The sequence below is a fragment of the Macrotis lagotis genome, chromosome 4 (assembly GCF_037893015.1).
Source record: "Macrotis lagotis isolate mMagLag1 chromosome 4, bilby.v1.9.chrom.fasta, whole genome shotgun sequence".
Lineage (NCBI taxonomy): Eukaryota > Metazoa > Chordata > Mammalia > Peramelemorphia > Peramelidae > Macrotis > Macrotis lagotis.
The window spans coordinates 22,837,990-22,855,542 of NC_133661.1; the positions used below are offsets into that span (position 1 = coordinate 22,837,990).

Genomic DNA, 17,553 nt, shown 5'->3' on the forward strand with positions numbered 1-17,553 from the left:
GAATCTAAAATAACCCCTTCTAGTTTTTCCGTAGTCAGGATAGACTTTGTGGTTTGTTGACAAAAGAAATAAAGACATGTAACATCAGGAAGACCTGGATACAACCCCTGGCTCACCAGTTGGCACCAACAATTCATTTACCTTTTCTAGGCCAGTTCTTTCATCTGTAATTGTGATCCTCAGAGCCTTTACCACACAGTCATTGTGAGAGACAGAAGACAGTGTCAGAGCTTCTCATAGACAGTGAGAAGATGCTTGTCAGAGCTCAGCAAACCTTCACGTGCTCTTTGGCGGTGGCACAGTGGGTAGAGCAATACACTGGTGTCTGTAAAATTTGGCCTCGGACATTTATTATCTGAATGACCCTGGACAAGTCACTTACCCTTTCTTTGCCTTAGACTCTTCATCTGTAAAATGGAGATAATCATAGCACCTATCTCACAGAGTTGTGTGAGGGTCACATGAGATCAGGTTTGTAAATGTTTTGCCAACCTTAAAGTATCCTACAAATTCTATCTCATCAACCATTATTATTAAATCCTAATATAACATTTATATGCAGTATAAAATACACAAAAATAGAGTGCCATATGTAATCTGCATCCCTTTAGATACACCATGAAAGAAAATGTTTCTCAAATGATAATGCAGGCATTCACTTAAGCCCAGTAGAATTAAACCCATTGAAGGCAGAGGCTGTTTGAATTTTGTTTTTGCAGCCCCAAGATTCCACACATAGAGCGGCTGCTTATAAAGACTGGTGAATTGAATCTAACTCAATAAACATTAATTCGTTTTTTCAACAAATATTTTTAAGTGATTACTGTGTTCAGAACAGTAATGAGAGGTGCTGAGGGAGATCCTACCCTCTTCAGCACTAAAGGAGCTTAGAGGGGGGAAAAAACGCAATAAAGACAGCCAGAATACACAGTATTAAATGAGGAGCCTATTAGACATTCCAGGTGTGAGCTCCATGGGGGGGAGATATGGGCCAGCTTGGTGGGATCACTTAACCTATGACACAGAGTTGTATTTGGGGTATTATTACCTGAATTATTCTTTGGTGCTAAGCAAATGCTGTCAGAGCTATAGGAGACTGAAATCCAACCTCTCCCCATGAAGAACTAAGAATCAGGGTCAGAGGGAGACTAGTCCATTGTTACAGAACTAACAAACAGGGCCAGGGTGAGGCTAGCCCATTTCCATGAGGAGCTAACAATCAAGATGAAGATGAGGCTAGCCCATTGTTCATAGGAACTAACAATCAGGGAGAGGGTGAGAGTAGCTCCGAGGAACTAACAATCATCGTAAGGAAGAGAGTAGGAAATAAAGCACATTTAGTAAATAAGGGAGTATGAAATATAGCGCAGAGTTTTGCCATTGACAGAAATGGACCCAGTAACCAATAGAATTATGATGTTAAACAGATGGACTTTTATTTCTAGGTAAGTTTAGGGTCAATCAAGAGCTTTGGTATTTTCTAGAAATAATCCATCCCATTCTTCTCTTCCTTTTCAACTCTAAGCAGAGCATCCCATAGTGATGGATAAGCTTCATATGGCATCGAATCAAATACATGTTGAAATTTGGACCTTCTTCATCCACTTGGTCCTTCTTGTGTGGATTATCAGTCCAAATTCCTTTGAGAGTCACAGGCAGTACATAGAAATGGAACTAGAAAAAAAAAGACAAGATCATCCAGAAAGGTTTTCCAAAAGAAGTGTGACTAAATGGATAATAGACAAAAAAAAATTATGATTTGTTTTAAGAAGAATTAGGTAAACTAAGGTTTATGACCAAAAACTATATCATGATATCCCCTTTTTTCTCCCTACAGAAAGTGATTGAACTTATCAAATCAACAGATTCCCCTTTCCCAGATCCCCTTGAAGAAGGCATAGCTTGTGACATTTATTCAGCATTTATAGTGCCACCCCCACCTTCAACTCTCAACTTAGAGGTAGGTCTTCAGTCCTTTCTGTTTTCTGACACTCATATAACCTCAACCTTCCTTAAGAGACAATCAATCAAGGATTTAGTGAAACACTTCCTGTGAGTCAGGACTTCGCGAAACACTGGGTATCAAAAGAAAGGCAGAAACAGGTTTCCTGAACCTCAAGGAGCTTACATTCTAATTGAGGAGATAACATGAAAATTACCATATACATAAAAATACATACAGTGCATATAGAAGGTAACCTGAGAGGGGAAGACACTCATGGGGTGTAGGGGAGGAAATGTTCTCTCACAGAAGGTGAGATTTGAACTGAGTCTGGAAGGAAGCAGAAATTGAATGAGTAGGGAGAACATTACAGTCATGGAGATGAGCAAGTGCCAAGGTGGGAGATGACATTTGTATGTAAGAAATAACAAGACCAAGAGAGAAATGGTTCAGTGGATCAAAGAGGGGGAAAATTTCTTGGAAGAGGGGACTGAAAATGGTGGCAGGTAACTTAGAAGGCATGCATATGAGGAGAGGGCATAGAAGGTGAACACAAGAGTTGTATCCAAGCACAGGTGTGCTTGTCCTAAGAGAGAGAGTGAGATGATCCACACTAACTTAGATCCCTCTTCCATAAAAATGGAAATGGAGGAAGTTAAATAAAATCTCTTCAAATGTCACTGCCAACTCTCAATTCCCAATCTTCTAAGGGTAGAAGTTATTGGAACTGGGACCAGCACAGATTGGACAGTAGAGGGCCCACAGATTTGGTTTTTCAGGAAATTCTACCTTCATCTACCTTGAGATAGCTGCATGGTCTTGCTTCAGTCTTTATCTTCATGGGATTGAATGAGTAAAAAAATTGATGATAATACTAAAACCCTAAGCTTCTCTAGGGTTGACATGTTTTGGTAGAAAAGTACCCAGTGAAAGTTTAGGGTTGCAGATGAGTCATGGGGAGCTCTGTGAGTAATTGCCTCTGTGTTGTGTATTTGGCTTGTTCCAGGATATTGAACAAGTCTTTTCAGAGGAGTGCCTCCTAGAAAGTGAACCCCCAGAGGTGGATCCGTTGGCCAATTTCACCATCGAAGAGGTCAAGTCGGTACTGGGTCAGATCACAGATGAAGTCATAAGCACTATCCAGGTACTCAGCCAGGGCAGCATGTCTGAGTTGACCAACGTCAGCCTGAATGAATTACTAACCCTCCCCACAAATGTGTGAGTGAATAGCTCTCTCATTAGTCACCTAATACTCAAAAAGATGACAAAAATAGATTCCCATTCCAAGCATGGTATGACTCCTAGTAGAGAATCTGAAATATAAAATGCAGCAAAGTCCTTGCGGACATGAGTATTGTAAGTATTATTTATGCATATCAAAAAATTGAAAGAGGTCAGACGGCATAATGGATGGAGAGTCAAACTTGGAGGCAAGAAGATTTGGGTTCAAATCCTCCATTTTTTTTCTCTTTTTTTATCTTTTTTTGAATTTTACGATTTTCCCCTCAATCTTGTTTCCCTCCTCCCACCTCCCACAGAAGGCTGTCTGATAATATTTACAGTTTTTTTCCATGCTATTTATTAATCAAAATTGAATGTGTTGAGAAAGAAATCATATCCTTAAGGAAAAAATAAAATATAAGAGATAGAAAAATTTCAAAATGAGATAACTTTTTAAAATTAAAGGTAATGATCTTTGGTTCAAACTCTCCATCTGACACATTCTAGTTGAGGGACCCTGTGATAGTTAAAGGGCTGACCAGTGGTGGTAAAGGAAGTGTCTTCATCAGGGGCTCTCCATACCTAATATAATCCTGTATCCATTGGAAAAACACCAAACTCCAAAGGAGCCAGATCAAAGCTCATTTTGTGTTTGCCATAGGACATCCACAAAGAAGTGGAGGAATCAGGATACTCATTCCCGGAAAGTTGGTTTCCTTCTCCGCTATCATTAGGATCTCAAAAACACTTAGACCAGGCTTGGTCTAACACAGCAAGGAGGCAGGCAGCCACTCATGTCACCTCTGCTTCAGTCTCTTTGGCAGGGTTACAGCTCCTTCTCACATTTCCCCCACTTTCCAAAGTGACAAGTGGCCTCACTTCACATTATGGAATGCCCCTCCCACCATAGTTTGTAGGAACCTACATCATTCTTCAAGAAGCTACCAGATTCAGAGACCATTGGCTATTTTAACCAAGCTCAAGATTCCCAAAGAAATTGGGTAGGGTCATAAAAATTAGGCTCTACAAGGGATGCATGCAAAAGACATAAATGCATAACTGGGAGGCTTAGTTAATCATCAGAACATAAGCTCTGGTATGTAAAAAGCACCCTGTTCAAACAACTCATTTGGGACAAGCTGGAGATCAGCCTGGCATAAGTTCCCTTTGTGACTTACTCAATCATCAGATGTTATTGCACTATTTCCACGATCGTGCAGGGATTCTGAGCCAGCAGAAGGAGCCAAAGTCCTCGGCTTAATAAGGGGTGTTTAGTGTTTACCAGAAATAGTGGCAGAACATGTTTTTACACAAAGCTCTTTATTGTGAGCTGTCTGATGAATGTAATAACCAGTTAATAGGTTGGAGGGCAGAGGGCAGCTTTATGAAGCCAAGGCTTCAGAATGTATCTCCTCTTCAGATTTGATAACAGTTCTTCTAAATATAGTTTATGTAGAACCCTGGCCCCCAGAGGCTCCTCATGATCCACGGGAATTATCACTAGGGTTGCTCTTAGACAGTAATGGAATTGTTTGTGAGGTCCCCAAAACTGGAAACGCATCTCTGCCAAGGCTGTACTGCATGGCGTTAACCATACATGTTTAGTGACTTATTTCCAAAGAAAGGAGTCCGATATCTTTGTCCCAGTGATCCACAAAGGAAAATGAGGACACCGTTTGACTTTTGGTTGTGCTACCCTCCTTGGCCCAAAGCCATCATTCCTTGATGGTACCATCTATTGAACAACCAGGTCAAAGATAAGCTGAGAAAGAAGTTGGACCGGAGGTGAGGGACAGTGATCTTTTGGATGGCGAGCTAATTTCTCTATTAAGTGAGTCATGGGCACTGGACAGGACCAAGCAAACTTCTAACGCCCAGATAATAATGATGATAATAATCACAGTGGTAGTTGTACTACTGACAATAATAACAGTATGAGCTTATATCTTAATATTTTACTCCACAACAGCAGAGCATCGTTTTTCTGTTTTTACAAAGTACCACTGACCATTACACATGGCAGCAGAATGGTCAGGTGTCTAGAGTTTTTCTTTCTGCACTACATTGAATATGATAAGAACAATAAAAGTGGGGTGGCTAGGTGGCACAGTGGATAGAGCACCGACCCTGGAGTCAGGAGGACCTGAGTTCAAATCCGGCCTCAGACACTTAATTATGAACTAGCTGTGTGGCCTTGGCCAAGTCACTTAACCCCATTGCCTTGCAAAAACAAAAAACAACCTAAAGAATAAGAACAATAAAAGTAAGACTGAATGAGCAATTAACATAATCCTTCTAGGGACAGCAGTGAGGAAGTGAATAGGACATTGAATCTGGAATACACAAGGCCAGAGTTCAAATCCTGCCTCAGATGCTTACAATACTACCTTGGACAAGTTTCCTCAGTTTCCTCATCTTTAAAATGAGGCATTAGGCTAGATAACCTCTAAGGTCCCTTCCCTAGAATTCCTAATGCCCATCACTGAGAGTGGGTTCACTATTCCCCTTCATGAGTTCTCCCCACAAACCCCCCAAATCAGTTTCCAGAAACCTTCAGGGTTTAGGTCTTATTTATGCATGTATTTTCAACAAGTTTGAGTTCCACATTGGATCATTATATTCTGCTGACCAAAATCTCCTGGTCTCTGTCATTTACTAGCTCTGTGATCCTAGTAAATCACTTAACCTAGTTTGCCTCAGTTTCCTCATCTGTAAAATGAGCTGGAAAAGAAAATGGCAAAGCACTCCAGGATCTTTGCTGAGAAAACCCCAAAGCAGGTCTTGAAGAGTCAGGCATGACTTGAAATGACTCAACGACAAAAATATCTTAATAGTTCTCCTAGGGAAACAGAAATCACCGCTGGCAATATTCTTTACACTTTAAACTTTAAAAAGCTCTTAGAATTAATTATTGGTATACCTCACTTTATACAATTGATGAAGTCCTGAAAATTTAATGTAAATAATTTTTTAGGCAAATTAAATTATTTTCTCATTGACTCACAACTTTAACATTAGATGATCCTTCCCACAGGAATTTTTTTGGCTCCAAGATGCATAATAAAAGCCTCACTTAATAGAGAAAATCTTTTTTTAAGCTCATATTTAAAAGGAAATTCCATTTCTAAGACAATATGAATAACGATTCTCTAATCTTGTATTCATTTTGACTGTTGGCCCAGGCAAACTTGAAAAGCTTAAGGGAAGCCAGTAATTTGGAGACTATGGGTTTTTCAGCTCTAATTCTCATTTCTAGGTTAAGAAATAAATCTGAGTGTCATCACCACCCTCACTCACCACAGTCCCTGGGAAAGAAACGTCCCAGGTTTCACAGTTGCATAAGACAGAAGTTTCTCTTTCCCTTCCTGAAGCAAGAAGAGACATTCAAACAAAGTCCACTCATGCTGCTCACTGAATAATAGTTCTTAGAAAGTGATGGTCCAAATCCACCTGGGCTGGCAGAAAGTGGACAGAGTTCAAAGCACAGTTTGAGAACAGAGTGGGAGAGAGAGCGACCATACATACACGGAGGGACTGGTCCAAATCTCCCATTTTAGAGATAAAAAAAACTAAGGCCCAGAAAAATGAAGTAGTTTGCCCATAGTCACAAGGAAGTAGGGATTTAAACCAGGTTCTCTGATTTTAATTTCCATAGCTTCCTACTACTTATACAGCATTGACCTCTCTAGGTCTGCCAAACCCAGAGGATAAGCACTTGTACTCTGTCCTAGAGTTTCTATTACCTCTTTGTGAAATATTCATTCAGAAATATATGAGGTGACAGGGAGAAGAAAAGTCATAACTTGGGTGGGGTGACTGGACTTTTGTCTCAGGGTACACCTTGATCTCAGAAGGTAAGTACTAATGCTTAAAAACCATCAGTCCAAACAACTTAGCACTGCTTTGAAAGGATATTTATTTTAAAAAGAAAAGATTACCCCAGATAGTCCTAGAATTAAAATCTATAATCCTATGTTGCCCTCATCCCAGAGCCTAGGAATGCTATATTATCTCTCTGTAAAGCCACATAGCTGTGGACCCCCATAGAGCACATACAACATTGCCCTATGACCCTTCCCCAAGGTAGACAATGCATTTGTTCGCAGTTATATTCCCTCAAGGTAACACTGAGTCAGAAATGTGTCTTCCCAGATGCGGTAAGAGCGCTAGATGATTGAAATGGGCTAGGACAGTGGGATTTTCATTAGTGGAAGGGACATGGCACTGCAGGGAACACTTTACTAATATGAGGAAGAAAATGGAGCTGATTCAGGATCAGGCTGAGGGTGCCCCAAATTTTTGGAGTTTGGGAGAGTTTTGAATGAATGGGTCAATTTCATGGGCAATCATCTTTTAAAAGTTGTTTTATTGGTGCCGTTTGTTTTTATCTCACAGACATTTCCATCTCTGTAGCAGCCTATCCTCTCCAGTTAGTGGAGAATTGTTGCTTCTATCCCTTTAATTTTTTTTTATTTTTACTTTATTTTATTAACCCTGATTTGGCACTCTCCATACAAATCCAATGGATCTTCCCTTGTAGCAATTAATCATAGTTAGGTAAAACTAACCTATAGAATGCCCATATCTCACAATGGATGTAATATTCCTCACCCAAAGTCCCTCCTCTCATTCAAACTAAAGTGATTCAAGATCAAAAATAATGACAAAAAGTCAATGTTTATGCACTTCTTTAATTCTACAAAACATTTTGCATTCATTACTTCAACCCTGTCTACTACATGTAAACTAAATCCCATGTAAACTACAATACAAATATCTTGAGGAATATCCTGAGTTTCTAGAAGATAGCTGGGGACAACCTCAGGTGTTGAGAATTTTTTAGAAATAAAAGCCATTCCTCCGTGGGAGGACAGGTGGCTTATTTTAATTTGGAAGGTTAGTTCTCAATCCTCCTGCAGTCCACACCTCTCTCCCCTGAACCTCCCTCTGTTTCCCAACTCATCTCCTTTCTCCCCCTCTTAATCACTGTCAAGAAAGGAGAGTATGGCTCCAAGACAGAAAAAACAGAAAAAAAGATTCCCGAGATTCAAATAAGACTATCCATATCTCATCTAATCATTAGCAAAACTTGAAATCTTGTCTTAGAGGCAAACTGAAATTGGTGGGATAAAAACCCTAAAAAGGACTCTGCAAAACTTATAAAAACCAAATCCAATATCTGACATGAGCATTCCCCCTGTTGAAATGGACCCAATAAAATCTTTATCAGACACCAGTGACTCTGGAAAACCCAAGTGATCTAAAAGATACTCACATTCCAAGTTTTATAAGCATTTTTTCAAGTCATTGACAGTTTTATTTTATTTTATTTTCTGTTTATAGATGGAAGGAAATCTATAAGCTGTTTGGTATACCAAGCTGGTTTGGGCATGGCTCCACACATAGATTTACCTGTCCTGACCACATTATTTATTATTAATAATAAATATGCAGTAAATGATTGATTTTTATTGTTTATAATAAATAATGCATTTGTCTTTTAAAATTTGGTTTCTTGATGCCTTTTGTTTTTATATCACAGACATTTCCAGATAAACTTCCCAATATACCCCATAAAAGTCCACTGGATCTTCCCTTGTAGCAATTAATTACAATTAAGCAAAACTAACCTACAGAATGACCACATCTCACAATGGATGTAGTATTCCTCACCCGAAGTTCCTCCTCTCTCCAAGGAAAGGAGGAGGTATTTTCTCATATTTTTTTCCCAGACCAAGATTGGTCTGATCACAATTAGTTTTTCCTAAGTAATAAAAAAATAAAAAGGATGTTCTAGAACTAGGAATATTTAGAAGATATGCATGCTCACCTCTCCACAGAAATGTCAGCACCAGGGACCAGAAGCAATCACAACCCCAGCCATCCAGCCATCCACTAAAGTCTGGCAGCCACTGCTCATCTTTTCCCAACTAATCATATGCAGAAAAATGGTGGAATTCCTACTCCAGAAGAGAAAGAATGTTCTTAATTTGTGGGAATTACAAGGAGAACCACAGATTTATTGGCACAGTTGATTCCCAGGTAGCCCTGACTTTCTGGGATCCAGATGAAAATGCCTTACCTTAGAGACCAAAAAATAGCAATAATAATCCATTGCCATTGGGGTTGGGTGGTGGGAAAGTATAAATGAAATCCAGAGCAATTGGGTGTTTATTGGTAAAGTCCGTCTGAAAACACAGATAAATCATCCTATCTCCCAACCCAAGGGGATATGAAAAATGACTGTCCAAATACCACTTCCTGCTGCTAGCTGACACATTCTACATTGGGACCGGCATAGAACGATGATAAAGCTTTATCACATCACTCCAGGCTGCAACACCGTAATGTCTGCAAAACAGGAAGGTGTGCCCAGGCTAATGTCTGTCTTTGGGCGCTCGGGCATGTCGCGGCCACAGAGACAATGTGCAGGCAGTGATAGCTCCATCATCACCCCATTTTTCTCTGATTGTCTTCATAGGCTGAGATAAACGAGAAACTGCAGCTGCAGGAAGAGACCTTCAATGTACGAATCGAGAAGTTGAAGCAGGTCTGAGACTGCCAAGTTGAACTTCAGAGAGAACATCAAAAGCCGGAACCCCAAACCAACTCTGTAGCACCCCATCCTCTCCAGTTAGTGGAGAATTGTTGCTCCTATCCCTTCAATTTTTTTTATTTTTACTTTATTTTATTAGCCCTGATTTGGTGATCTCCTGGCCCTGAGATATCTCAAGAGATTGAATCCATCTCACCAAATAGGAACCAAACCTATTTAATATACAAGCGTTTGCAGAATTTTATGTCAAATATTCAAATTTTAGGTATGTTTTTAACATCATGAAGCATAACCACACTTCTTCCAGAAAGATACTTTTTTTGAACAAAAAGGATAAATAAAAATAAAAATAATTTTATCTCAATTGACTCCTTCAATGAACTTAGAACATATTAGTGAAACTGGGTGGGGGAGGGGCAATTCTTACTTATTGGACTCTCCCCCCCATTCTGGGCCACTGCGTTTTTTTGTTGCGACTTTACATGTGTGAAGCCCATTTCCTGAAATTATATAATGCGTCTCTGAGCAATTGAATTCCTCCTGCACTGTGTTTGTTATTTCTAATCTTGTTACCCTCTCCAGAGAATACATGACCTATATGTGTATATATATATATATACATATATATATATATATATATATATATATATATATATACATAAGAGGAAGCAATACGTAAGTGGTTATTGAAGACCAACCTCAATAGAGATGAGAGAAATCTTAAATACAAATTCTGCTTTGTGGAGCCGTGAAAATTAACCATTAGTGCCATGAAATAATTGAAATGTCGAACATAATTTAAAATAGTTTAATTAAAATGGAATTTTCCAGGAAAAAAAAAAACGGTCTTCTGGCAAGCTGATTAGCCCCTGGTTTTACAGATTAGATTCTTTCCTAATTGGACCCTTTGTCTCCAAGTTTCTCTTAAGATATTCCCTGGAATAGGAAAGATAGACAGAAAGGAGCCCTAGCTTCAGCAATGGCAACTTTGTGGTTCAAATAATTCCAGCCTCTGGATATTTAAAAGGAAAATCACTGATGTTACTGTAAATGGAGTACCAGAGCCTAACACCCTCTCATGTAGGCCACATTATGGGACAGTCACTACTCAGATCTTTAATTACAAAGTCCCCACTGATGTGCTGTTTTTACCAGTTAAACAATGGATATATATTCAGAGCAAAGATAGATGATAGAGATACATAGATACATAGAATGATAGATGTGTAGGTGATTAGATATGTCTATATATATTCATATATGTATATAGAGATATAGATATATTAAACAACTCAGCAAAATAGCTAATAGACTCTCCCCATTTACATAGGAGTATATACTCTCCACTTACCACACTCCAAGTTTGAGAGAGAACATGTTCCAGAACTATCAGTAGCTAGGGAATATATGTAACCAAGAAAGTGCATTCTCCTAAGCTGACATCCATGCCTAAGTGCCTGCAATACAACTCTGCAACACAGAGCTGCTCTGTCTGATAGGGATGACTTAGGGGAGCAGGGCTTCACTACTGATCTATTCTTTCTACTGTTCTAGGATGAAACGGCTCTGCTTTCTTTTGGTCCTTCTGCCAAACTATAGCTCCAGCATCTAGAATCTTAGGTGACAATCTTTACCTATGATCGTGCAGGTAACTGAATCAGATTGCTCCCTGAACTAACTGGTCATCTTGGCCTTGTCAGAAAAGCCTTTATGTTTGACAGATTCTCACCTGAGCAATCCTCAGCTGTAACAGCGATGACACCACCACCAAGACTAAATAGAATCACTATTTGAGGGCCTTAGATGGTTTCACATATGGTTCCAACACTTAAAAACTTGGAGGTAGATGAGTCCCTTGGACTCTCAGATCTTCAATTTTCTCCTTATCAAAATGGAGCCACTAGATATCAGTTATCAGATGATTGGCTTCTCCAAAGCACAAGGCAAAGAAAGTGATAATATTATCCATCTAGCCACAGGAGTTTTTCCTTAAGGGTGCATTGCTCCAGAAAATGGACAAGAAGTAAGTGGAGCAATGTTTGGGGAAGTCCAAGGATTGCTCATAGATGAACTGTGTGTCTTTGTCCGTGTGGATTGATAGCCATCCACTGTCAAGACACCACTCACTGGTCTCTTCGGTCATGTTCAGTCTCCTACAATTTTATCATCATCATGTAAAACGGAGGACTGGACTTTTGATGTCATGGTATAGGGAATTTTAGATGAGGAAATTCCTACCAGGGCAAGTCCTCTCTTTCTCTATAACTTCTAATCCTAGAGAATCCCCTTTGGCTTGGAGAGATTCAGTTACTTGTCTGAGACACACAGCAGCTTTGTCCATGACACAACATTGCCTCTAGAGTTCCAAATACACATGATAAAGACTGAAATGGCTATTCTCTCACAGTGACATAAATGGATATTGATATGGCTTTATCTTAAAACCATAATCAGCAAGACCACAGGAAAATATGTACCAAGTATATTCTTTGATTGACTAAAGATTCTGTTTTGCACAGGTGGCCTACTGTGAATAAATAAGGATTTCTCCTATTTTAAAAAACTATATATTATCACCATCATGAAGGAGCAGCTTAAAATGAAAATGGCATGTGACAGAGTATAGAAAGTGCTAGACTCAACAAACTTAGGTTCAAGTCCCATGTGGGATATTTACCAGCTGTGTGTGACCTTGAGGGAAAAATACTTAACTTTTTTCATCTGTAAAATGAAGGTGTTGGAGCAGATGACTCCAAGGACCTCCCACTTCTGATATTCCATGATCGATAATGATGATAGTAATTCTTTCTTCTAGGGAGCTTTTGCATCTATGAAGTACTTCCCCCATAACTACCCAATGAGGGTATGCCTAGAAATCTGTGAACTCTGGGAGGAAGCACCATCAACAGCATTAGACATAGTCACCCCCTCCCCAAATTGCTTGTAGTCTGATTGGAGAGATAAGACTCATGTACAGAAAGCACAAGTAGAATGGATGAGCAACCGTTTCTCGGGGTATATCAAGAAGAGTCTCAAGATATAGAAAAAAACTATTTGGCCTTCAAGGTCCCTTTCAGCTCTAATATTCATGACTCACTGACTCTCTAACCTAGACTGAACCTGAAAAATCATCTAGTCTAAGACCCTTATCTTAGAAACCAAAGACCCAAGCAGAGGAGAACACTTGTCCTAGGTCACATAGCCTAGCAAATGACAGGACTGAGATTTGAACCCATCTCCTCTGACTCGAAATTGGTGATTCTTTCCTTACATTCCCTTACATAGTGCTTTCACACTGACAAAGTATTTTTCTCTTATTTCTGTGAGAAAGATAATTCTATATAGAATAAGTATCATTGTCCCCATTTTGATAAGGAGGAAATTGAAGATCTGAGAGTTCAAGGGACTCATCTACCTCCAAATTTTTAAGTGTTGGAACCACATTTGAAACCAAGTTTCCTGATCCAGTCCCATGATTTTTCTATCCTCCACAATACTTTCAAATATCAACAATCCAAAACTGTCAGAAGAGAAAAGCACCCAAAAAGCCATCTAGTCTAACCCCTTCACTTTAGGGGTGATTCGACAGCTGACTTCAAATAATTGAAGGGCTGTCACCTAGCACAGGGATTATGTGACTCAGCTGCCAAGAGGAGGACAAGGTGCCATAGGTAATTGTTGCAAAGCACTCAGTGTCAGAAAAAACTTCCTAATGTAACTCCCCTCAGGGGTTTCCATCCTCCCCCACCCTCACCTATTTGCAATAACATAACATTGAAAGGGGGTCCCCAAGCGGATGACTACTCTTGGCTACAAAAATGCTCTGTGGAACTCCACTCCTAAAATTATAATTTATGTACCCTCTCTGAGGCACTTAGATTTAATAAACAGTCGATTGATATAATAAGCTCCAAGCAAAAAGCATTGACTAAGAGGGCAGAACAACCACAATAGCTCCAAAATGGGGCCACATAAATTTGGACAGTCTCCCACAAAAATGCATAGCAGCAGTAGGCAAAGCAGACTCATACAGAGAACTCACCTATGGAAGGGAGAGCACATCAGGAAGAGATGTGGCCAAGGTCATTCCCACCATGCAGCCCACATGTTCTTCCAGTCTTACAATGTCCTTAGGCTGCTCCTTTCTGGGCACTGGATCACCTTTGGGTGGCTCAGAGGGATTCCATGGACTTCTTTCTCTCACTCAACTTACAAATGCCAGGCCTAATTCTCTCAAATCTATAGCTGACTCTCTTCTGTACTGCCAAGAGTCATGCTCTTTGAAGCCACATTCTCTCTCTCTCTCTCTCTCTCTCTCTCTCTCTCTCTCTCTCTCTCTCTCTCTCTCTCTCTCTCCTTTCTCCTCTGATTGTGATGTTTCCTAGTAGGAGCCCAGCACCACCATAAGACACCATGGTATGTGGAGTGTTCAGGGAGGACTACCTCTGATGGGCTGCCTGTCCTTCTATGGTATCCCTCTGATTCACCTAACTTTCACCGGTGGCTCCTAGAATCTATAGCAGACACAGTCACCATACTACAATAAAACTATCTTGGCAGATGGGTTAACCAGATTGCTAGTAATTGATGGGTCTCAAACCCATCAATGAGTTAGGTGGGATGCTTGCCCCAAGCATGTGAACACTTCCCCTGGTGAAATGGGTGGACAACAATCATTTGTTCTAATGGTCATGAATGCAGCTGAAGCAGGTGTGTTGAAGTCCTATGAACTTGGTCAAACATTGAAGATGCCAACCTGGGCCACCCACAGTAATCCTGACTTTTGTCTTGCCACTGGACCTCTAGGACTGGAAGAGAGAATGAGTGGATGATTTTGTACAACTCAAATCCAATTTATGTGAAAGTCAGAATCTCATTGGTTATCTTCAAAATGAAGAAAAAACATTAAGACAGTATGGAAAGACATCATGATAAATGGAGAGGTAAAGAAAGAAAAATCTCCTCCTCTTCCTCTCTTCATTGCCCTCTAATCAAAGGGCAGTGATCACACTCCACAAAGGTGCTTCCATAACTGTCTCCGGCGTATTGGGGGTGGGGTGGGGTAGAGGGAAATTGAGATTAATTGGGGACTTAGGGTCACACAGCTAGTAAATATTAAGCTTAACATTTTAATAGCTACCAGGGGAGTGGCCAGTCTTCAACTAGATAATGACATCTGCCTTTTATTGAAATGCCTTCTACGATAAGGTTCCTTAGCAGATAATCTCCAAAGTCCCATTTCATTTCAGATCCTCTGAATTTCACCCCTTCTTTCCAAATTTAGGACTACATTTCCAAAAACCCAAACCATAGGCTCTCCTGAGGCTTTGTTTGGATTGATAATCTCATCAGTTTGGGGATAATCATGGTTGAAGTAAAGTCCCTCTGTTAAGCTAAATGGACACCTTCTTGGGAGCATCTAGACTTAGAGGGTTCCTACCTCAGAAGATAGTGACTGACTCCTCACTTGGGATCTTTGAATGAAGGCTGGAGAACCACTGTAGAAGAAATGCTTACCTAAGTAGGTATTAAAGTACATGACCATGAGGTCCCCTTCAAACTCTCAGATACTGGACCACTGAACTAGAAGTGGTCATAGAAGCAAGAATATGAAATTGGATTTGAAGGCTCTGACTAAGAATTATCACCTTCCACTTTCTATCCATCCAAAGTAAACCTTGTCAAAACAAAATGAATAATATTTTCCAAGTAGTATTTAGTTGTTATGGCAGCTGGTGGCACAGTACATAGAGTTCCAGGCCTGGAATCAGGAAGACTCATCTCCCTGAGTTCAAATCTGGCTTCAAACACTTCCTAACGATGTGACCCTGGGTAAATCACTTCACCCAATTTCCAAATCTGGAAATGAACCAGAGAAGGAAAGGGGAAACCACTCTCGAATCTTTGCCAAGAAAACCCCAAATGGAGCCATGAAGAATCAGATATGATTGAAAACAACTGAATAAAATTAGTTGTTGCTTATTGCTTATACTCAGTTGTTTATTTTTTATATATTCTATAAAGAAAAAATAATCACAAGCAAAACTGTGCATCAGTACACAAAGTCGGCACTAGCTGAATTGAACTCAATTAGGTTAGAAGGAGATACAAATATCTAACTGAAACTCCGAAAATGGAATAGAGCTGTTTTGCAGACCTGGAAAAGTATTCTTGGGTAGGAAGTGGAAATGATGAACAAATTTAATTTTAAAGAGCAAATTGCCTTCCATCATCCGCTCTGGCCCTCTCCATCGGTCCCCCAGACCCTCCACCAGAATCAATCTCCCAAGCGAGGAATTTGCATCTTTCTATAAACATGCCTATTCCACAGGAGAAGGGAGTAATTGGAAAAGGTGTAATTGATTCTGTGAGGACCTAACGTTCTACACCTTAACAAGGCCTAACAACTAACCCTAAAGAACGAGGGAATCTTTGGCGGAAACAACCCAAGCTATCAAACAGCAACAATGAAGGGAGTCCCTCAGGGATTCGCCAAGTGTTCTCCAAATGAGTGTTACTTGTATAATACATCACAGGGAGGAAAAAAAGTCAATTTTTATCAAAGGCTGCCTACACAGTGACATGAGAATCAGCGTAATAGAGAAAGGGCAGAACTTAGAGTCACCAAGACCTAGGAGCATTCCTGCCTTTGACATCCAATAGACCCATGATCCTGGGCAAGTCACAACCTCTCCACTCTCAACGAGTGACTGATCTGCATCAGGGGAAGGATTTTCCATATCAGGGAGCTTCCCTCAAATCAGTGAAATTTCATATCCCTAGAAAACATTTGCAGCAGCTTGGGACTAGACCTAATGATCACCATCTTAGATTTAAATTTGGGAATGACCTTAAAACCTGTCCCTCCTTCTGTGACTCTTAAACTGAGATTCAGAGAAGGGCAGCTATTTTCCCGAGGTCACACAGATCATAAAAGTCTGAGGCCAGGATTTACTAAGACCTTTGACACCAAACCCAAGATATTCTTTTCATGGCATCATTCAAAACACAAATTTGGTTAAAAAGACCAAGATAGCAATCAATCTCCCTATTTAATATAAACCTCAAAATGAATAAAAATCCCTCTGTTCTTGCCCTATTGGATTTCCATCATTAATACAGAAAAGATATAAACGGTCTTCATGAGAAGTAGACAAAGTATTAAGATCTTGAGATCAATGGACCTATCACCCGCCAGCCTCATAGCTACATTTGATCCCCTTTTTAGGCATCTGAAAGTATGTGCTGTCTCCTCCCTTATCTTATCTGGTAGAATAGTTAATGCTATTATTTTTCATTAAGTTGATCGAGGCCCCTTTGAAATCTTTACTGAGCCTGATGGATTAGGATAAAGCAAAAGCTTGGATTGAGCTTGTTATAGCCAAGAAATTTGAAATGAAGGAATACGACCTGTCCTTAACTCACCCAGCTGGATCCAAAACTGTGACATCTAGACCTGACTGAGAAATACAACTCAGAGCGGTTGCCTTCCCAGAAGTGGCGCAAGATTTATTTTTCAAATTAGAATCACTGAGTTTTGATAATCAGAGCTGACAGGTATATAACCCTCTAAAGTTTTCAGAGCTCTTTATAGACATGATTTCATTTAATCCTTGTAACAGTTCGGCAGGGTAGGGGCTGAAAAACATTACTATACCTATTTTACAATGAAAAAAACCTAGGCTCAGAGACATTGAAAATCTACTTTATAAATGAGAGGCTTGGACTCAGGGGCTTCCAAGGTCCCTTCCAGTTCAAAATCTGTGAGTCCATGATCTTTATATGAAGTTGGTGCTAGCAGATTATGAGACCTATTTTTTTTTAGGCTTTTGCA

The 17,553-nt window shown here is 39.9% G+C and overlaps 1 protein-coding gene and 1 long non-coding RNA gene across 2 annotated transcripts in view; one reads left to right on the top strand and one right to left on the bottom strand.

The window, feature by feature from the left end:
* CABCOCO1 (ciliary associated calcium binding coiled-coil 1) overlaps nucleotides 1-10,077 on the top strand; it is a 167,483-nt gene extending 157,406 nt beyond the window's left edge. Inside the window, exons 6-8 of the mRNA XM_074236306.1 lie at nucleotides 1,838-1,960; nucleotides 2,949-3,086; nucleotides 9,645-10,077. Coding sequence (XP_074092407.1) covers nucleotides 1,838-1,960; nucleotides 2,949-3,086; nucleotides 9,645-9,719 — 336 coding nt within the window. The 3' untranslated portion in view covers nucleotides 9,720-10,077. The remainder of the gene's footprint in view (nucleotides 1-1,837; nucleotides 1,961-2,948; nucleotides 3,087-9,644) is intronic.
* LOC141520641 (uncharacterized) lies at nucleotides 1,421-9,388 on the bottom strand. Its single transcript, XR_012477693.1, has 3 exons — nucleotides 9,246-9,388; nucleotides 8,994-9,123; nucleotides 1,421-1,674 (listed from the first exon to the last, which is right to left on the bottom strand). It is a non-coding gene; the product is annotated as an uncharacterized LOC141520641 (long non-coding RNA).
* Nucleotides 10,078-17,553: the final 7,476 nt, after the last annotated feature.